Source organism: Mobula hypostoma, chromosome 5 (genome assembly GCF_963921235.1).
Source record: "Mobula hypostoma chromosome 5, sMobHyp1.1, whole genome shotgun sequence".
NCBI classification, from domain to species: domain Eukaryota; kingdom Metazoa; phylum Chordata; class Chondrichthyes; order Myliobatiformes; family Myliobatidae; genus Mobula; species Mobula hypostoma.
In genome coordinates, this window is record NC_086101.1 from 195,283,626 (window position 1) to 195,306,240 (window position 22,615).

Genomic DNA, 22,615 nt, shown 5'->3' on the forward strand with positions numbered 1-22,615 from the left:
AAGAAGAGGCCACCCTCAGGACTGAGGAGCAACACTCTATATTCTATTTGCGTAGCCTCCAACGATTTCTCCTTCTGGTAAAAATCAATTCCCTCTCTCTCCCCTCTTTTTTCCTTCTCCACTTAGGTCTCTTACCTCTCCTCACCTGTCTTATCACCTCCCCCTGGGTCTCCTCTTTCCCTTTCTCCCATGTTCCACTCTCCTTGTTATCAGATTCCTTCCTCTCCAGCCCTTTACCTCTCCCGCACATCTGGCTTCACCTATAACATTCTAGCTATTCTCCTCCTTCCCCCCCACCTTCTTATTCTGGCATCTTCCCCCTTCCTTCTCAGTCCTGAAGAATGTTCTCAGTCCAAAACGTTGACCGTTTATTCATTTCCATAGATGCTGCCTGAGCTGCTGGGTTCCTCTAGTACTTTGTGTGTGTTGCTCTGGATTTCCAGCATCTGCAGAATCCCTTGCATTTAAAATTATGACCAATGCTTCTACCATTGCTATCTTTGCTTCTTTCAGCTATCTAAGATTAATTCCATGTGGGCCAGGTGAGTTTACCAACCACGCTGTTGTGTTATTTATTAAATACTGGCAATAGTTGTAATATCCACACTGACTCTTATCCAACGTATCTAACTTGCGTTGTACTTAACACAGGGAACGGTTATATGTCAGATTGTGTAATTGATTGTTATTTTCTGTCCAGGGATGATCCCAACTGGAGAGAATGCCCAAAGTATATTGCTAGAGAAAATAGCTGTTACTTCAATCAGACCCATACTTCAGAGACTGAGTACTGTGTCCAACTAAAGTCCGGTAACATCACACACGACCAGCGATGTTTTGTACTCGCTGAAATTGGTAAGTAAGCAAGACATGACAAGATTCAACATTGTTTAATGTCACTTCCAGTGCACAAGTTTAAAGAACAGAATAATTGTTACTCTGGACCTGATGCAGCACCATTAACATAAAAATAAAAACACAATAAATATAAATACATAAGATTGATTGATTGTGTATCCACAAAGTGACGCTAAGGACAGGAGTGTCTGTACGTAAGGAGCTTGATAAGAAACGATAAAGTAGTGGTAGTTGGGGGTGTGGAGGGGTGGTTTAATGGGTGGACGTGTTGATCAGCCTTACTTCTTGGGGAAAGTAACTGTTTTTGAGTCTGGTGGTCCTGTGGATGCTACGTAGCCTCGTTCCTGATGAGAGTGGGACAAATAGTCCATGAGCAGGATCCTTTGTGATGTAACTGGCCCTTGTCCAGCATCTTTCTGTATTATGGCCTTGATGGTGGGAAAGATGGTGATGGGGAAGTGTTGAATAGTTTTGAATACTGTTGTAGAGCCTTCCTATCCAGCAACAGAAGAGGACTGCATTTATTGTTGCAACTTACAAGTACTGCCTGCGGTGTATATGTTTCAGTTTTACTGTCCTGACGGGAAACTGAGTTTGAAACTTGTTCTGTTACTGTTGTCATCCACCAGCGCCCCATTACACATGTAAAACGTTTTTGTTACATCGAGGTGCCAATGACTCAGGCAAAGCCACCGATTCTAAATCCTATCCTCATATTGTAGAACAGTACAGCACAGGAGAGTACAGGCCCTTTGGCCCATGACGTTGTGCTGGCTACTGAACCTGCTGTCAGTCAATCCAACCCCTCCTACATAGCTACTGTTTTTCTATCATCCATGTCTCCAATGTACGTAAGAAAGGAAGTTTTTTAATGACCTACGTAGGAGACAATTGAGTTGATTTTTATTTTATTTATATCAAGATGTAGCTTGGCAACGGGCCCTTCCGGCCCGAGTCTGTGCTGCCCAGTTACACCCTGTGACCAATTAACCTACAACCCGCCCCGAGTTTGTGCTGTCCAGTTATACCGTGTGACCAATTAACCTACAACCCGCAAGCGTCTGGACTGTGGGAGCAAACCAGAGCACCCAGAGGAAACTTGCATGCCCACAGGGAGAACACACTAACTCCTACACACAGCAGTGGGAATTGAACCTGGGTCACTGGCGCTGTAATAGAGTTATACGAATCGCGCTGCAACTGTGCCACCCCACTCTCAGACTGTCCCATTATAATAATAATTTATTATTAGAAATAAAGTATTATTTATTTATTTGCTCAGTTTGTCCGTCTTTGTGTAGTTTCTCGTTGATCCTATTGTATTTCTCTGTTCCGCTGTGAATGCCTGAAAGAAAATTAATCTCAAGGTGCCATGGTATATGGTGACATATACATACTTGCATAATAAATTTACTTTGAACACTTATATCCTGGCAAACTTTCTCTTACATATATCCATCAACTCTCCTGATACCCCTACACTGTGCACAATCCACAGTGGCCAGTTAACCTCCCAGCATAGCCCTGCAGTGTGGGAGGAAATAAAAGCACCTGCCAGAAGTCCACACATTCATAAGCAGAGTCCCCAAACTCCACACTGAACTCGATAATGAGCCCAGGCTGCTGGAGCTGTGTTATAGCAGAGTCACAGAGCCGTAAAAAGAAAAAAATGAATGCAGCGAGTTAGGAAGGAAGCTGAGAAGCAGGACCACAAGGGTAGTAGCCTCGGGATTGCTGCCTGTGCCATGCGACACTGAGGACAGGAATAGACTGAGGTGGCAGATAAATGCGTGGCTGAAGAACTGGAGCAGGGGGCAGGGATTCAGATTTCTGGATAATTGGGACCTCTTCTGGGACAGGTGGGACCTGCACAAAAGGGACAGGTTGCACTTAAAATTAAATATTCTTGTGGGCAGGTTTACTAGAGCTGCTGGCAATGGCTTAAACTAATATGGCAGGCGGATGGGAACCAGGATGATAGAGCTGAGGATGAGCCAGCAGGGTTACAAGTAGATGATGAGTGTAACATGAATGTCAGGAAGGGCAAGCCAGTGATTGGGTACAAATACAGACAGAGCAAAGAGTTGAATTGTTTCACAGAGGCAAAATTCAAAAGGGCGAAGAATGCGGGACTGAGATGCTAACTGCACATAGCATTCGGAATAAGGTGGACGAACTTGTGGCACAATTAGAGATTGCGTTGTGGGCATCAGTGAGTCGTGGCTGAAAGAATGCCATAGTTGGGAGCTTAACTTCAAAGGATATACCTAGTATCGAAAGGATAGGCAGTGGTGTAGTTCTGTTGGGAGGAGATGGAATCTCTTACATCTTGAGAAAGAGGTGACATAGGATCAGATAATGTCGAATTTTTGTGGGTGGAATTAAGAAACCTTAAAGGGTAAAAAACCATTATGGAAATCGTATATAGGCTTGCAAATAGCAGCTAAGATGTGAGGTTGAGATTGCAAAGGGAGCTGGAAGGGGCATGTAATAAGGGTAATGACACAATTGTAATGGGTGCTTCAATATGCAAGGAGATGGGAAAATCAAGTTGGTGTTGGATTGCAATGGAGGGAATTTGTTGAATGCCCACGAGATGGCTTTTTAGAGCAGCTTGAGCCTACTCAGGGAAAAGGTATCTTAGATTGGGTGTTGTGTAATAATCCAGATTTTATTAGGGAGCTTAATGTAAAGGAACCCTTAGGAGGTAGTGATCATAAAATGATTGCATTCATACTGCAGTTTGAGAGGGAGAAGCATGTTATATGTATCAGTATTGCAATGGACTAAAGGGAATTACAGAGGCATGAGAGAGGAGCTTGCCCAGGTGAATTGCAGGAGGGTACTAACGGGGATGACAGCAGAGCAGAGATGGCTGAAGTTTCTAAGAGTAGTTCACAAGGCGCAGGATAGATATGTCCCACCAAGGAAGAAATTCTCAAATGCAGGCGTAGGCAGCTGTGCTGGACAAGAGAAATTAAGGACTGCATAAGTGCCAAGGAAAGGATCATATAAGTTAACAAAAGTGAATGGGAAGTTGGATGATTGGGAAGCTTTTAAAATCCAGTTAAAGGCAACTGGGAAAGCTATAAGAAGGGAAAAGATGAAATTTGAGGGCAAACTAACCAATAATGTAAAGCAGGATACTAAGAGTTTTTTTCCTATATAAAGAGTAAAAAGGAGGTGAGAGTTGATATTGGAGTTCTGGAAAATGATGCTGGTGAGGTAGTAATGGGGGACAAAGAAATGGCAGGTGTACATAATGTGTACTTTGCATCGTCCTTCACTGTGAAAGACACTAACAGTGTGCCAGAGGTCCGTGAGTATCAGGGAGCAGGAGCGAGTGCCATTGCTATCACAAAGGAAAATACCTAGGCAAGCTCAGAGTACTAAATACTTAGGCAAGCTCAGAGTACTAAATACCTAGGCAAGCTCACAGTACTAAATACTTAGGCAAGCTCAGAGTACTAAATACCTAGGCAAGCTCAGAGTACTGAAGGTGGATAAGTCACCGGGACCAGATGGACGACACCCCACAGTCCTGAGAGAGGTTGCTGAAGAGATAATGGATGCATTGGTCATCATCTTCCAAGAATCAGTTGATTCTGGCATGGTCCCTGAGGACTGGAAGATTGCAAATGTCACTCCACTCTTTAAGAAAAGAAGAAGGCAAAAAAAAAGAAATTATGGGCCAGTTAGGCTAACCTCAGTGGTCAGGAAAATGTTGGAGTCTATTGTTAAGGATGAGGTTTCGGGGTATTTGGAGACTACTGATAAAATAAGACTAAGTCAGCATGGTTTCTGTGAAGGGAAATCTTGTCTGACAAATCTGTTAGAATTCTTCAAGGAAGTAACAAGCAGGGTGGACAAAGGAGAGGCAGTGGATGTCATTTATTTGGATTTTCAGAAGGCATTTGTTAAGGTGCCACACATGAGGCTGTTTAACAAGATAAAATTCGATGGAATTACAGGAAAGATACAGGCATGGATAGAGGAATGGCTGACAGGCAGGAGGCAATGATTGGGAATAAAGGGGGCTTTTCTTTTTTTTTGGCTGCTGGTGACTTGTGGTGTTCCTCAGGGGTCAGTATTTGGACCGCTGAGGTATCCAGAACTCAAGGGCATAGCCTCAAAATTGAGGGGAGACCTTTTAGATTAGAGGTACGGAGGAATTTTTTTAGCTAGAGATTAGTGAATCTGTGGAATGCTCTGCCACACACTGAGGTGGAGGTCAAGTTTGTGGGTATATTTAAGACAGAAATTGATTGTTTTCAGATCAGTGAGGGCATCAGAGGATATTATGAGAAGGCAGGTGTATGGGGTTGAGTGGGATCCCAGGATCAGCCATGACAGAATGGCGGAGCAGACTCAATGGGTTGAATGGCTTAATTCTGCTCCTACATCTTATGGTCTTGTAAGGAGAGTATCCAAACTCCACGCTGAACTCTATAATGAAGCCAGGTCGCTGGAGTCATGTTACAGAGCCATACAGCACAGAGAAAAGACCTTCATACAACCACATCCATGAGAATAGTTTTGCCCATCAATAGTTGTCCTGAGAATATTCAAGATTCAAGACTGGTTATTACAGGAAAGATTCTAGTTTGGATAAAGCTGACTGGCAGGAGGCAAAGAGTGGGTATAAAGGGAGACTTTTCTGGTTGGCTGGTGGTGACTAGTGGTGTTCCACAGGGGTCTGTGTTGGGACTGATTCTTTTTATGTTGTATGTCACTGATTTGGATGATGGGATTGATGGTTTATGTTGCAATGTTTGCAGATGATATGAAGATAGATGGAGTAGCAGATAGTTCTGAGGAAGTAGAGAGGCTACTGAAGGACTTAGATTAGGAAAATGGTCAAAGGACTGGCAGATAGAATACAGTGTCGGGAAGTGCATGGTCATCCACTTTGGTGGAAGAAATGGAAGGGTTGACTATTTTCTAAATGGAGAGAAAATACAAAAAAACTGAGGCACAAAGGGACTTGGGAGTCCTTGTGCAGGATTCCCTAAAGGTTAATTTTCAGGTTAATTTGGAAGTTATAGGAAGTCATCCCTCCCTGTGGCCATCAAACTTTACAGGTTCTCCCTTGGAGGGTCAGACACCCTGAGTCAATAGGCTGGTCCTGGACTTATTTCCTGGCATAATTTACATATTACTATTTAACTGTTTATGGTTTTATTACTATTTATTATTTATGGTGCAACTGTAACGAAAACCATTTCCCCCCCGGGATCAATAAAGTATGACTATGACTATGACTATGACCTACATTGGGACCATAGCTCTCCACACCCCTACCATCCATGTACCTATCCAAACTTCTCGTGAACCTTGAAATCGAGCTTGCATGCACCACTTGTGATGGAAGCTCATTCCACACTCTCACCACCCTCTGAGTGAAGAAGTTCCCTCTCATGTTAAACCTCACCTTTTACCCTTAACCCATGACCTCTAGTTGTAGTCCTACTCAACCTCAGTGGAAAACGCTTGTTTGTATTTACATGGAGCAGTTCAGCAGGTCAGGCAGCTTCTGTGGATGAAGGGTCTTGGCCCGAAACATCGACTGTACTCTGTTCCATAGATGCTGCCTGGCCTGCTGGGTTCCTCCAGCATTGTGTGTGTGTTGCTCGGATTTCTAGCATCTGCAGATTTTCTCTTTTTTGTGTCCAGTACTCAGTACTTTGATTTATGAAGGCCTTTGTGTCAAAAGCTTTCTTTACGACCCTGCCTACCTGTGATACCACTTTGAATGAATTAAGGACTTGTATTATAGTAGACAGATCTCTTTGTTGTACCACACTCCTCAGGGCCTACGTAAAATCTACCCACACCAGTTAGCGTTGCCTGCCCTTGTGTCTCACTATGTATCTTTTGCTCTATCCTTGACTTCCATTGTAACTGACTGTACTCTTTTCTCTCATTGTGCCAGTGAAACCAGATGCTCCAATCTCATTGAACTGGTCGTTGTTGAACATTAGCCAGTCGGGATTGATCATGGACATACAGCTGTGGTGGGCAGTGTCAGTGAATGCCGATGCCAGCTCTGGACGGATCCCACGTAAATTTGAAATCCACTATAAGCTCAGCCAGGCCGAGCACTGGAGTGTGGTAGGTATTTCAATTACTAGAGACAAAGTTAACAGATGCTTTACTCTCAGTCAAGATCTGCCATCTTGGTCATTCTCACAATGGTGAAAACCATCTCTTTCATCAGGTTATTAAGTTTTCCACTTGTCACCACCAAAACCAAGCAGAAACAAGAGATCCCAACATCCCTGACTTGATTGATCAGAGATGTTCTGCAAAGGACTCTCCCAATCTGTGTTTGGTTTCTGCAATGTACAAACACAGACAGGATCAGACAGAGGAGGGTTAGTATCATCAGCCTTAATGTACAAACACAGACAGGATCAGGCAGAGGAGGGTTAGTATCATCAGCCTTAATGTACAAACACAGACAGGATCAGGCAGAGGAGGGTTAGTATCATCAGCCTTAATGTACAAACACGGACAGGATCAGACAGAGGAGGGTTAGTATCATCAGCCTTAATGTACGAACACGGACAGGATCAGGCAGAGGAGGGTTAGTATCATCAGCCTTAATATACGAACACGGACAGGATCAAACAGAGGAGGGTTAGTGTCATCAGCCTTAATGTACGAACACGGACAGGATCAGACAGAGGAGGGTTAGTATCATCAGCCTTAATGTACGAACACGGACAGGATCAGGCGGAGGAGGGTTAGTATCATCAGCCTTAATGTACAAACACGGACAGGACCAGACAAAGGAGGGTTAGTATCATCAGCCTTAATGTACGAACACGGACAGGATCAGGCAGAGGGGGGTTGACACCATCAGATGAACACATAGACAATGTTAGAGCGTCACAGTAGCTCAGGGGTTAGCACGACACTATTACAGTTCGGAGTTCAATTCCGTACCATTCTGTAAAGAGACTCTGTACATCCTCCCCATGGAATGTCTGCAGTTTCCCCAGGTGCTCCAGTTTCCTCCCACGTACTGGGTTGGTTAATTGGTCGTTGTAAATTGTTCTGTGCTTAGGTTAGAGTAATATGAGCTGGGAGTTTGCTGGGGTGGCGGGGCTCAAAGGGCTGGAAGGCCCTACTCGACGTTTAATTGCTAAATAAATAGATTAATAACGCTGGGGGGATTCAGCAGGTCAGGAGAGGGATGAACAGTCGACACTTTAATTTCAAGTTTAATTGTCATTCAACCATGTACATAGCCAAATGAAACAGCGCTCTTTTAGGGCCAAGGTACAAAACACAGTACCAACAGTTACACACAGCACAAGGCAAATAGAGCACATATAAGGTAGCAGTAAGCATGCAGTCACACAAAGAAAATCTAGCCCATGTCCTATAGATTGATGGTGCATGGATAGTGTTGGCACCAACAAGCCCGCAGCAGCCCACAGATAAACACAATCCGGGTTGTCTTCCATCGAGTGAACACTGAAGAGCAGCACTAACCGGAGGGGCCAACCAGCCCACAGCCAATACGGGCACTGCACCACTGCGTCACACCGTCACCAGTGTTTCCTCTCGTGGCCAGCCCAGCACGGGCACTGCATCACTGCGTCACACCATCACCAGTGCTTCCTCTTGTGGCCAGCCTAGCACGGGCATCGCGTCACTGCATCACACCGTCACCAGTGTTTCCTCTCGTGGCCAGCTGCAACAGGCAATCCCACGGCAGGAGGGCCTAGTCCGTGACGCAACCGAGGCCAGGCTGCTCCCTCGCCATCAGTCTTGCTAATGAACCTGTGAACCAGCCTTGCAGTATTGGAGTTGAGACCCTTTATCAAGACCGGAAAGGAAGGGGGCAGAAGCCAGGAGGTGAGGGGAGGGAAATGAGTACAGGCTGGCAGGTGATAGGTGAAGCCAGGTGAGGGGGTGAGGTGAGAAGCTAGGAGGTGATGGAGGAGGGGCTGAAAAAGGAATCTGATAGGAAAAGAGACTGGGCCATAGGAGAAAGGGAAGGGACAGGGCGCCAGAGGGGGGTGCTGTGTTTTAAATGTTGTTTCACTGTTGAGAAGAAACCATGTAGTCAGATGATGGCAGAGATTTTTCAGAAAATCTAATGCTGTCTTTTTCTAATTCTGCTCCTGCAGCCTTGTTGTTTCAACGACTAATATAAAACTTTCTAAACTCTGTCTTCACAGATTGAAACCTTACCTGGCCTGCGTCCACCTCAACCTCTTTACGGCCTTGCGACAGGGAAAGAGTACGCTATCCGACTGAAGTGCAGTTACCACAACGTTGGCAATTTCAGTGAATTCAGTGACATTTTATACGTCTACCTTCCAACTCCGCACTCGGTAGAAGGTGAAGGAAACTTTACCACCGTGTATAACTAAGTGTGAAAGTGTGTACATACAAATTGTTTTGAGATGTTATTTAACGATTGCATGATTAACTGATAACTCTCAGTGCCAACCTCCAAGAGGATCGCAACCTTGTCGTAGGGTTTGGAGGCTTGCGTGCCTCAATGACCTGGAGAGGTCATTGTTGGCTGGAATCAGGGCCTTGTGTATTGGCTCTTGGTAGGGTCACCCATGCCAAACAGGTCAAAGTGCAGAGGCCAAACTAAGAGTGGTCCACCAGGTACTAGGGTCCAGCTCTGGGCCAACAATCCTGACGGGTTGTTATCGGAAACAGCAATGAAGAATCCTTCTATACAAAGATGGAGGACCTTCATTGCTGCCCTAAATAGCAGCGGTGGAACGGGCAGTAAGGGAGACTGAGTGCTTCCTGATAGATCAGGAAATATTGTAATATCGTGGTTGTGCTCGTTGTTAGGACATGCCACTCTCACCTGGTCCCTCAACACCACCTCCTTAGGAAGTAAGCTCATCAGTGTCTACTTCCTGAGGAGATTGAAGTGAGGGAGGTCCTTCCACCCATCCCATTCTCACCATGGAGAGTGCCCTGAGCAGCTGCATCACGTCTGGTATGGGAATTGCAAGGCACCTGGCCGTAAATCCCTATAAAGCAGTCTGAGGACTGCTGAGAGAACAGTCGGGGTCTCTCCTCCACTCATCAGAGATGCTTAACAAGAGCACTCTATATGCAAGGCCCTTAGCATCAGTGATCCCTCCCATCTGTCCATCAATCTCTTTGAACCCCCCCCCCCCAACCCATCTACCATCAGGCAGGAGGTTCCATTAGCATTAGGACAACTGTTAGGATGGGAAAAATCTTCTGTCCTCAGGCAATGAGATTAATGAACTTACTGCTAACACCCAGGTCTCATCATGTACTGTTTGTTTTTTAACTTGTGTCATAAATGCACCTTATTATTTGTTCACTTATTTGTGGTGATGTTACTTTCTGTGTTGTGTGTGAGTTACACGTACTGAGTTATGTGTGAGTTATACCTACTGTGTTGTGTGTGAGTTATACGTACTGTGTTGTGTGAGTTACACGTACTGTGTTGTGTCTGAGTTATACGTACTGTGTTGTGTGTGAGTTATACGTACTGTGTTGTGTGTGAGTTACACCTACTGTGCTGTGTGTGAGTTACACCTACTGTGCTGTGTGTGAGTTACACCTACTGTGTTGTGTGTGAGTTACATGTACTGTGTTGTGTGTGAGTTACACGTACTGTGCTGTGTGTGAGTTACACATACTGTGTTGTGTGTGACTTATATGTACTGTGTTGTGTGTGAGTTAGATGTACTGTATTGTGTGTGAGTTATATGTACTGTGTTGTGTGTGAGTTACACGTGCTGTGTTGTGTGTGAGTTATACGTACTGTGTGTGTGTGAGTTATACCTACTGTGTTGTGTGTGAGTTACACATACTGTGTTGTGTCTGAGTTATACGTACTGTGTTGTGTGAGTTATATGTACTGTGTTGTGTGTGAGTTACACGTACTGTGTTGTGTGTGAGTTACACGTACTGTGTTGTGTGTGAGTTACACGTACTGTGTTGTGTGTGAGTTATACCTACTGTGTTGTGTGTGAGTTAGATGTACTGTATTGTGTGTGAGTTATACGTACTGTGTTGTGTGTGAGTTACACGTACTGTGTTGTGTGTGAGTTACACTACTGTGTTGTGTGTGAGTTACACGTACTGTGTTGTGTGTGAGTTACACGTACTGTGTTGTGTGTGAGTTATACCTACTGTGCTGTGTGTGAGTTACACGTACTGTGCTGTGTGTGAGTTACACGTACTGTGTTGTGTGTGAGTTACACGTACTGTGTTGTGTGTGAGTTATACCTACTGTGCTGTGTGTGAGTTACACGTACTGTGCTGTGTGTGAGTTATACCTACTGTGTTGTGTGTGAGTTAGATGTACTGTATTGTGTGTGAGTTAGATGTACTGTATTGTGTGTGAGTTATACGTACTGTGTTGTATGTGAGTTACACGTACTGTGTTGTGTGTGAGTTACACGTACTGTGTTGTGTGTGAGTTACACGTACTGTGTTGTGTGTGAGTTATACCTACTGTGCTGTGTGTGAGTTACACGTACTGTGTTGTGTCTGAGTTATACGTACTGTGTTGTGTGTGAGTTACACTACTGTGTTGTGTGTGAGTTACACTACTGTGTTGTGTGTGAGTTACATGTACTGTGTTGTGTGTGAGTTACATGTACTGTGTTGTGTGTGAGTTATACCTACTGTGCTGTGTGTGAGTTACACGTACTGTGTTGTGTCTGAGTTATACGTACTGTGTTGTGTGTGAGTTACACGTACTGTGTTGTGTGTGAGTTACACGTACTGTGTTGTGTGTGAGTTACACATACTGTGTTGTGTGTGAGTTATACCTACTGTGCTGTGTGTGAGTTACACGTACTGTGTTGTGTGTGAGTTACACGTACTGTGTTGTGTGTGAGTTATACCTACTGTGCTGTGTGTGAGTTACACGTACTGTATTGTGTCTGAGTTATACGTACTGTGTTGTGTGTGAGTTACACGTACTGTGTTGTGTGTGAGTTACACGTACTGTGTTGTGTGTGAGTTACACCTACTGTGCTGTGTGTGAGTTACACCTACTGTGCTGTGTGTGAGTTACACGTACTGTGCTGTGTGTGAGTTACACCTACTGTGTTGTGTGTGAGTTACATGTACTGTGTTGTGTGTGACTTATATGTACTGTGTTGTGTGTGAGTTACACGTACTGTGTTGTGTGTGAGTTATACCTACTGTGTTGTGTGTGAGTTAGATGTACTGTATTGTGTGTGAGTTATACGTACTGTGTTGTGTGTGAGTTACATGTACTGTGTTGTGTGTGAGTTACACGTACTGTGTTGTGTGTGAGTTATATGTACTGTGTGTGTGTGAGTTATACCTACTGTGTTGTGTGTGAGTTACACATACTGTGTTGTGTCTGAGTTATACGTACTGTGTTGTGTGAGTTATACGTACTGTGTTGTGTGTGAGTTACACGTACTGTGTTGTGTGTGAGTTATACCTACTGTGCTGTGTGTGAGTTACACGTACTGTGTTGTGTGTGAGTTACACGTACTGTGTTGTGTGTGAGTTATACCTACTGTGTTGTGTGTGAGTTAGATGTACTGTATTGTGTGTGAGTTACACGTACTGTGTTGTGTGTGAGTTACACGTACTGTGTTGTGTGTGAGTTATACCTACTGTGTTGTGTGTGAGTTACACGTACTGTGTTGTGTGTGAGTTATACGTACTGTGTTGTGTGTGAGTTACACGTACTGTGTTGTGTGTGAGTTATATGTACTGTGTTGTGTGTGAGTTGTACCTACTGTGTTGTGTGTGAGTTACACGTACTGTGTTGTGTGTGAGTTACACGTACTGTGTTGTGTGTGAGTTACATGTACTGTGTTGTGTGTGAGTTACACGTACTGTGTTGTGTGTGAGTTATACGTACTGTGTTGTGTGTGAGTTACACGTACTGTGTTGTGTGTGAGTTATATGTACTGTGTTGTGTGTGAGTTGTACCTACTGTGTTGTGTGTGAGTTACACGTACTGTGTTGTGTGTGAGTTACACGTACTGTGCTGTGTGTGAGTTACACGTAGTGTGTGTGAGTTATATGTACTGTGTTGTGTGTGAGTTACATGTACTGTTGTGTGTGAGTTACATGTACTGTGTTGTGTGTGAGTTACACGTACTGTGTGAGTTACCTGTACTGTGTTGTGTGTGAGTTACACGTACTGTGTTGTGTGAGTTACACGTACTGTGTTGTGTGTGAGTTACACGTACTGTGTTGTGTGTGAGTTATACCTATGGTATTATGTGTGAGTTACACGTACTGTGTTGTGTGTGAGTTACACGTACTGTGTTGTGTGTGAGTTATACCTATGGTATTATGTGTGAGTTACACGTACTGTGTTGTGTGTGAGTTACACGTACTGTGTTGTGTGTGAGTTATACGCACTGTGTGTGTGAGTTACACGTACTGTGTTGTGTGTGAGTTATACGCACTGTGTGTGTGAGTTACACATACTGTGTTGTGCACCTTGGTCCAGGGCGACGTTGTTTCATTTGGTGGTATACATGTATATGGCTGAATGACAATAAACTGAGCTTGAACTTGGTCAAGTTGAAAGAAACTGGGTCTGTAAAGAGGAAGATTGCCAGATTTGCTATACGTATCCTTACTAGAAAATGCATTGCCCATCCCAGGCTGGTGAGAACACAATGGGTCTTCCAGGCTGGTGAGGACACAATGGGTCTTCCAGGCTGGTCAGAACACGACGGGTCTTCCAGGCTGGTCAGAACACGACGGGTCTTTCAGGCTGGTCAGAACACAATGGATGTTTCTGGCGCAGGAAAGTCCATCTCTGGGTTATCTTATGAATAAAATCCATGGTTTTTGTCTTAAAATGTTGTTTTTCCTGTTGCATACTTCAACACATAGCTCAGTATAGTTCCCCAGGGATTGGTGACAAATAGCCTTTTGCTATTTGTCATCTACACTTTGTGGCCACTTTATTAGGTACAGCTGTACTTCTGCTTGTTAAGGAATATATCTAATCAGCTAATCATATGGTAACATAAAAGCCTGAAGGCATGGTCAGTTATTGGTCAGAATGGGGTAGAAATGTGATCTGAGTGATTTTGACCATGGAATGATTGTTGGCCCAGGCAGAGTGGTTTGAGTAGCTCAGAAACTGCTAATCGCCTTGGATTTTCATGCACAACAATCTCTAGAGTTTACAGAAAATGGTACAAAAACATCCAGTGAGTGGCAGTTCTGTGGGCGAAAAAGCCTTGTTAATGAGAGAGGTCAGAGAAAAATGGCCAGACTGGATCAAGCTGACAGGAAGATGACAGTATCTCAAATAACCACACGTTACAACAGTGGTGCGCAGAAGAGCATCTCTAAACGTACAACGCATCGAACCTTGTAGTGAAAGGGCTACAGCAGCAGAAAGGTACACCGGGTTCCACTCTTGTACCTAATAAAATGGCCACTGTGTGTATATCAATGGTTTGGATGACAATGTACAAAACATGGTTAACAAGTTTGCATATAACACTAAAAGAAGTGATGTCAGGCAGTGAAGATGACTATCAGGATATACAGAAAGATCTTGATCAGATGGGTAAGAGGAATGGCAAATGGGGTTTAACTTGGATAAATGTGAGGTTTTACATTTTGTGGAGACAAGAGAAGGTAGAAATTTAACAGTGACCCTGGGGTGTGTTGTAGGACAGAGGGACCTACGCTTACATGGTTCCTGAAAGTGGAGTCATAGGAAGACAGGGTGGTAAAGAAGGCTTTTGGCACACAGGAGTACATCTTCTAGGGCATTGAATTCAGAAATAGGGATATTATTTTGCAGTTGGGAAGGACTCATTTGGAATATTGTGTTCAGTTCTGTCACCAGTTGGAACAGTGCCATGAATCTAGAAAAAACAACAGAGGTTTACAAGGATGTTGCTGGGACTCAATGGAGTGAGTTATGGAGAGAGTTTCAGAAGGTTGGCATTTTGTTCATTGGAGCCGAGGGGTGGTCATTTCGAGGTGTATAAAATCATGAGGGGCACGGATAGGGTAAATGTACAGTTGGGTTGGGGAATCGGGTGCTAAAGGGCACAGGTTTAGGGTGAGGGGGAGAGATTTAATGGGAAACTGAGGGGGATGTTTTTCACCAAGAGATTGGCCAGAGGAAGTGGCTGAGGCAGGTACATTAACAACACTTAAAAGGTGCTTTGACAGATACAGGGATGTGGGCAAACAATGGCAAATGGGACTGGTGAAGATGTGAACATGAGTTGCCATGGACCGGATGTGCTGTATGTCTCCATGACTCTATTATTGTTCACTGTCCGTGACTGATGCCAGTCTTCTGGCTGAAAGGGCCTTTCAGGAGTCTGTAAGAAAACCATCAGGTAAGGCCAGTGTTCTTTCTTCTCCCATCAGTGTCAAGGTTGACACCTAAAAAACGTGCCAGGATCCTTGGTCAAAAGGGGGCACTGAAGCGAAAGGCAGAGTCATGGTGCTGAAGACTCTTGTATGGCCATTGTCATGCGACTGGCCCATCCAGGTGATACAGTGGCAGGGTTGTCCAGGTCTGAGAAGACCAGTGGTATGGCCCCCTGGAGCTTGGTGATGGTTTCTGACCTGTACTGCTCTTCTCTTGCAGATCCGTTAGAAAGGCCCAGCATTATCGAGTGTCGCTCACCCGAGCAAGAAACTTTCACATGCAGGTGGAGCAATGGAACTTACCAAAACCTGACAGAACACAGGCAGCTGAGATTCTTTTATACAAAGGGGTAAGATATGTTCACAAGAATAATTCCAGTAGGAGCATTTGATGGCTGTAGGCCTATACTCACTGGAATTCAGATGAATGAGGGGGGGATCTCATTGAAACCTATCGACTATTCCAAGGTTTTGATAAGAGTGAATATGGAGAGGATGTTTCCTATGGTGGAGGGAGTCTAGGACTGGAGGGCATAGCCTCAGAATAGAGGGACATCCAGTTAGAACAGAGATGAAGAGGAACTTCTTTAGCCTGGAATTCATTGCCACAGATGGCTATGGAGGGCAAGTCATTGAATATATTTAATGTGGAGGTTGATAGATTCTTGATTAGTAAGGGGATCAAAGGTTATGGGGTGAAAGCAGGAGAATGGGGTTAAGAGGGATAATAAGTCAGTCATACTGAAATTACAGAGCAGACTTAGTGGGCTGAATGGCCTAATTTTGCTCCTATGTCTTATGGATTGTTGAAGTGCATTTTGCAGTATTCATTTTCCTGCACCTGTGATTTTTCTTTGTAAGAGAGAATGAATCTTCCTGTTTGAGAACATTCCCAGCTACTTCCAACTCTCCATGCCATTCAGGTTGAGATGGCACCAAACTGGGCTCTCAGCTGAGGTTGTAGTTCAGACTGAGTTGATTTTTAAGCAATACATAATTAATTGAATCACACCCTTTCAAAATCAATCTTTCCTCTCATTGTCCTTCAGATGACTATTGAATGATTTATTTAAAAATACCAAATAAATGTTTGTACACTTTAATTCAAATAAAAATCAAGAATTCTGTTAGATTTTTGCAGAAGTTTTATTAGAGTCAAAGGCCTTACTAAAGTCCATGTAGACAAAATCCACTGCTTTGCCTTCATCCACTGTCCTGGCAACTTCCTTGAAAAACTCTATAAGATTGGTTAGATGCCACTTACCACACACAAATCCATGCTGACTATTCCTAATTAGTCCCTGTCTGTCCAAATATTTATATATCAGGACCTTTAGAATACCTTCCAATAACTTTCCCACTACTGATGTCAGGCTCACCAGCCTATAATTTCATGGCTTAATTGTAGAGCCTTTCTTATTCCTTTACTCCTCAGCTATCCTCCGATCCTCCAGTACCTCACCTGTTGCTAAGGATGATTTAAATATCTCTGCGAGAGCCCTTGCAATTTCTGCACTTGCCTCCCACAGGGTCCGTGCAAACACCTTGTCAGGACCTGGGGATTTGTCCTCAAAGGTAGCAAACACCTCCTCCTCTGTAATCTGTACAGGGTGCATGGCCTTGCTGCTGCTTTGCCTCACAGCTGGAGAATCTGTGTCCGTCTCCCAGTGAATACAGATGTAAAATTATCCATTTCAAATCTCCCTCATCTGTTTATCTTCACAAACAGATTGCCATTCTGATCTTCCCAAGGACTAATTTTGACCCTTGCAACTCTTTTGCTGTTAACATATCTATAGAATCCCTTAAGATTCTCCTTCACCTTGTCCACTAGGGCAACCTCATGCCTTCCTACAGCCCTACTGATTTCTTTCTCGTGTGTCCTCTTGTATTTCTTATACTCCTCAAGTACCTCATTTGTTCCTGCCTGCCTACACCTTCTATTCATCTCATTGTTTTCCTTAACCAGGTTCTCAATATTACTTGAAACCAATGCTCCCTAAACCTGATATCCTTGCCTTTTATTTTGACAGGAACATACAAACTCTAAACAGAAAACAGCCTATCCCAATCCATTCTTGCCAGATTCTTTCTGATACCATCAAAATGGTCTTTCTCCAATTTAGAATCTCAACCTGAGGGCAAGACCTATCCATTTCCATAATTACCTTGAAACTAATGTCATTATGATCACTAGATACCAAGAGTTCCCCTGCACAAACTTCTGTCATCTGCCTGTCTCATTCCCTAATAGGAGATCAAGTATCGCACTCTCTCTAATTGGGACTTCTGTGTACTGATGAAGGAAACTTTCATAAACACATTTGACAGATTCTTTCCCATCCAGCCTTTTTACAGTCCCAGTCAATATGTGGAAAGTTAAAATCACCTACCATCACAATGTTATGTTTCCTGCAATAGTCTGCGATCTCTCCACAAATTTGTTCCTCTAAATCCCGTACACTGTTCTATGGTCTATAATATAATCCCATTAACATGGTCATAGTTTTCTTACTCCTCAGTTCTATCCAAAAGCCTCCCTAGATGAGCTCTCCAGTCTGTGACTGAACACAGCCGTGACATTTTCCTTGTCTAGTAATGCCACCTCTCCTCTTTTAATCCCTCCAGCTCTATCACGTCTAAAACAACGGAACCCCAGAACACTGAGCTGCCAGTCCTGCCCGTCCTGCAAACAAGTCTCACTAATGGCTCCAACGTCATAATTCCATGTGTTGATCCATACCCTGAGATCATCCACTTTTCCTACGATGCTTACTACATTAAAATATACGCAGCTTATTCCCACAATGCTCAACTTTTTAGACCATAAGACATAGGAGCAGAATTAAGCCATTTGGCCCATTGATTCCTGACTTTGTACACAGGCTTAACATCTTTCTCCACAACCACTGTCTGCTCTGGTGCTCTGGTTCCCATGCCCCTAATATTATTGCTGTTATAGTTGTGGGATAAGGGGTATTAAACATGCTTTCACACACCGACCATCAAGCACCTATTTCATACTAATGCTACCTCACATTCAACTCTGGCTGTGTTCCATCAGCTCCCTGCCCCTTCCCACACTCACCCATTGTGGTGGGGGAATTTACACTGACCAATGGGTGTCTCCCCCACTCCCCGTACATTTTCAGATGTGAGAGGAGACTGGAGCATCTTCAGAATGAGTTGTGGATTGAATGGGCTTTCCTGAAACATGATTTCTAGTGTATATCTGAGACATCTTTTCCTCCTTTACTTAATTTTTAAAAAAACGCCACTAAAGCAACTAGCTGGAGGTTTAGGCTTCTAATTACGGATCTGCACTGAGCCACAATTATTGTAAATTATCACTGTAAATGGCATCTGATTGGATCATTTGTAATTTCTTTCTCCTTGGAGACGGTTTCTGGCAGTCAGTGACTCCCTGCAGTTTCTCATCACAACAGAGGAAGGAGGAGTTAAGGCTGATGTTTACACCAGCAATTTCGAGTTCTGTAGGCTTAAGCAAAGATGAGGTTTGGGTCTGTCTGTTCGCTGTATTACACTGATTTGTGTGAACCAGTAACATTCTGCTACTGATGCAGTCACTGACATCCAGAAGGTAGTTTCCAACAGAATGTCAATGAGCAGTCCGAACCTCCCCTGCCTTACTCAGTCCTCTCACCTGGATCCACCTGTCACCCTCCCTCACCTGCCTTTCTCAACCCTCTCACCTGGATCCACCTGCCTTACTCAGCCCTCTCACCTGGATCCACCTGTCACCCTACCTCACCTGCCTTTATCAGCCCTCTCACCTGAAACTACATAGAGAATGAAAGCTTTTGCTTCACCTCTTTATTCCTCCCCTCTTATTTATACTGGCTACCTCCACACTTCCCAGGAGATCTGAAACTGTGACCATGCATTTACTTCCATAGATGCTGCCTAATCTGCTGAGTTCCTACGGCATTTTGCATGTTGCTTGTGACCACGGGATATTGAGTTGTTTCCCGTTTTGGAATAACTGCTGTTTTCGGAAGATCCTAACAAACTTGTGTCTCTTCAGGAATAATGCTGACTGGAAGGAATGTCCAAAATACTTGCACAACAAAAGCTCCTGCTACTTCAACCAGACCTACACCTCCATCTGGGTTTCTTACTGCGTACAGTTGAAGTCCGAACTTCAGGGTCAGGACATCACTTTCGATAAACGCTGCTTCTCCATAGACAACATAGGTAAGATCTCGGCTTGGGTGGGGTAAATTGTCTTGTCAGTGGTTTTGTCTCTATCCTTATTTGTTCATTCCTCATCTGTTAGGGCATAGCAGATTAGTGAGACTGCCTCCAGGGGCATTGTTTTGTACTCTGTTTAGGATGTGGGAAGTCTGGGAGACTGAAGGCGAGAATTGGGGGTGATGAAGTGTGTGAGGTAATCTCCCATTACTAGGGAGAAGGTACTTGGGAAACTGAAAGGTCTTAAGGTAGATAAGTCACCTGGACCTGATGGTGTACATAGAATAGTACAGCACAGTACAGGCCCTTTGGCCCACAATGTTGTGCCAACCCTCAAACCCTGCCTCCCATATAACCCCCCACCTAAAATTTCTCCATATACTTGAATGTGTACAGCCAAGGTTTCTAAAAGAAGTGGTTGAAGGAATAGTAGAGACATTAGTAATGATCTTGCAAGAATCACAAGGTTCTGGAGTGGCTCCAGAAGACTGGAAAATTGCAAATGTCGATCCACTCTTCAAGAATGGAGAGAGGTAGAAGAAAGGAAGTTATAGGCCAGTTAGTCTGATCTCAGTTGTTGGGAAGATATTGGAGGCGATCGTTAAGGATGTAGTTTCAGGATACTTGGGGACACATGATAAAATAGGCAGTAGTCAGCATGGTATTCTCAAAGGAAAATCTTGCCTGATAATTCTGTTGGAGTTCTTTGAAGAAATAACAAGCAAGCTAGACAAAGGGGAATCGGTTGATGTTGTGTATTTGGTTTTTCAGAAGGCTTTCATGCCACACATGAGGATGCTTAAGCTACGAGCCATGGTATTACAGGGAAGATTCTAGCATGGATAAAACAGTGGCTGATTGGCAGGAAACAAAGAGTGGGAATAAAAGGGGGCTTTTTCTGGTTGGCTGCTGGTGACTAGTGTTCTATAATTTTCTGTGTTGGGACCGCTTCTTATTATATGTCAGTGATTTGGATGATGGAATTGATATTGCAAAGCTTGCAGATGATATGAAGGTAGGAGGAGAGGCAGGTAATTTTAAAGATGTAGAAGGGTACAGAAGGACTTAGATTAGGAGAATGGGCAAAGAAGTGGCAGATGGGATACAGTGTCGGGAGGTACGTGGTCATGTACTTTGGTAGCAGAAATGAAAGGGTTGACTATTTTCTGAATGGAGAGAAAGTACAGAAAAATGAGGCGCAAAGGGACTTGGGAGTCCTTGTGCAGGATTCCTGAAAGGTTAATTTGCAGGTTGAGTCTGTGGTGAGGAAGGCAAGTGCAATGTTAGCATTCATTTCAAGAGGTCTAGAATGTAAAAGCAAGGATGTAATGTTGAAACTTTATAAAGCTCTGGTGAGGCCTCATTTGGAGTATTGTGAGCAGGTCTGGGTCCCTTGTATTTGAAAGGATGTGCTGAAACTGGAGATTGGTCAAAGGAGGTTCATGGAAATCATTCCTGGGTTGAATTGCTTGTCGTATGAAGAGTGTTTGATGGCTGTGAGCCTGTATTCACTAAAATTCAGCATAAGGGGTGACCTCATTGCAACCTTGAAGGGCCTTGATTGAGTGGATGTGATGAGGCTGTTTCCGTGGTGGGAGAGTCTAAGAGTGTTTAGCCCGAGAGTGGTGAATCTGCTGAATTCTTTGCCTCAGGCAGCTGTGGAGGGCAAGTCTTTATGTATTTTTAAGGCAGAGGTTGACAGATTCTTGACTGGTCAGGGCATGAAGGGATATGAGGAGAAGGCAGGGAATTGGGGTTGAGAGGAAAAATGGATCAGCAATGATGAAATGGCAGAGTAGACTTGATGGGCCAAATGGTCTAATTCTGCCCCTATGTCTTATGGTCTTCCTCTGAGGGTCTGGTAGGGCAGAGATTGGAGTAATTACATCAGAAGAGTTTGTACCTGTCACCTGCCAGCTCCCCCTCCCCCACTTTCCTATTCTGGCATTTCTCCCCTTCCTTTGCAGTCTTGATAAAGGGCATAGGCCTGAAAGTGTTGACTAGTTCATTACCTTCCATAGACACTGCCTGACCTGCTGGGCTCCATCTGCATTTTGTGCGCGTGAAGGAGCAAAAGTATTAGGGACCTTGTATATTTACACCCCTCGTCTCTGTTAAGTTGTGTTTTTCCTCTTGTCAGAGGTATTTCCAGTCGGAATCAGAATCAGGTTTACTATCACTGACATGTTGTGAAGTCTGTTGTTTTGTTGCAGCAACAAGACATAACGTTACTAAAAATTACAAAAGGAATATATGAGAAATAACCATGTGGGCTGAATGAGAGCAGAATGCTGAGGTAGAGTTTATGGATTCATGGTCCATTCAGAAATCTGACGGTGGAGGGAAGAAATTGTTCCTAAAATGCGGAGTGTGTGTTTTCAGACTCCTACTCCTTATCTCTGATGGCAAGAATGAAAAGAGAGTATGTCCTTGGTGGTGGGGGCTGCATTTTTGAGGCATTGCCTTTTGAAGATGTCCTTGATAGTGGAGAAGCTGGCGCCCGTGATGAAGCTGTCTTGAGTCTCCACCCTCTGCAGCTTTTTCTGATCCATTGCATTGGTGCCAGCAAACCAACCAGTCTCTATGCAGAGGGTTCTCCGCAGTGCAGCTGTAGAAATTTGCCAGAGTCTTTGGTGATATACCAATTCTTCTCAAACTCTGATTGAAATAGAGCCACTGGTATGCCTCCTTTGCAATTGCATCAGTATGTTGGGCCCAAGACAGAACTTCAGAGATGTTGACACCAAGGAACTGTTTACCCTTTCCTCTGCTAACCCCTCGATGAGGACTGGTGTGTTCCCTCAATTTCCCCTTCCTGAAGTCCACAATCAGTTCCTTGGATTGCTGATATTGAGTGTGAGGTTGGGTCTTAGACTGATCACTATTGTTCACTACAATAGTCAAATGGAGGATTTCATATGCAAGTAGATTGTGAAAATCAGATTGGTGCTGAATTACCGAGATACAACAGTGGGCGTCACGGGAGGTTGTTCCTGCCTGTGGCCATCGAACTCTGCAGCTCCTCTCCTCCTGTGGAGGGTCAGACACCCTGAGCCAATAAGCTGGTCCTGGACTTATTTCCATCTGGCATAGTTTGCATATGGTTGTTGTTTGATTGTTGATTGTTTGATTGTTTGTGGTTTTTGTATTGCTATATTTATGCTCT

The 22,615-nt window shown here is 44.0% G+C and overlaps 1 protein-coding gene across 2 annotated transcripts in view; it reads left to right on the forward strand.

The window, feature by feature from the left end:
• Positions 1-22,615, forward strand: part of ghra (growth hormone receptor a) — a 175,809-nt gene that overhangs the window by 114,271 nt on the left and 38,923 nt on the right. For both annotated transcript variants that reach the window (XM_063049644.1, XM_063049643.1), the window contains exons 4-8: positions 701-855; positions 6,791-6,969; positions 9,051-9,213; positions 15,458-15,587; positions 19,283-19,452. In XM_063049644.1, coding sequence (XP_062905714.1) covers positions 701-855; positions 6,791-6,969; positions 9,051-9,213; positions 15,458-15,587; positions 19,283-19,452 — 797 coding nt within the window. The remainder of the gene's footprint in view (positions 1-700; positions 856-6,790; positions 6,970-9,050; positions 9,214-15,457; positions 15,588-19,282; positions 19,453-22,615) is intronic.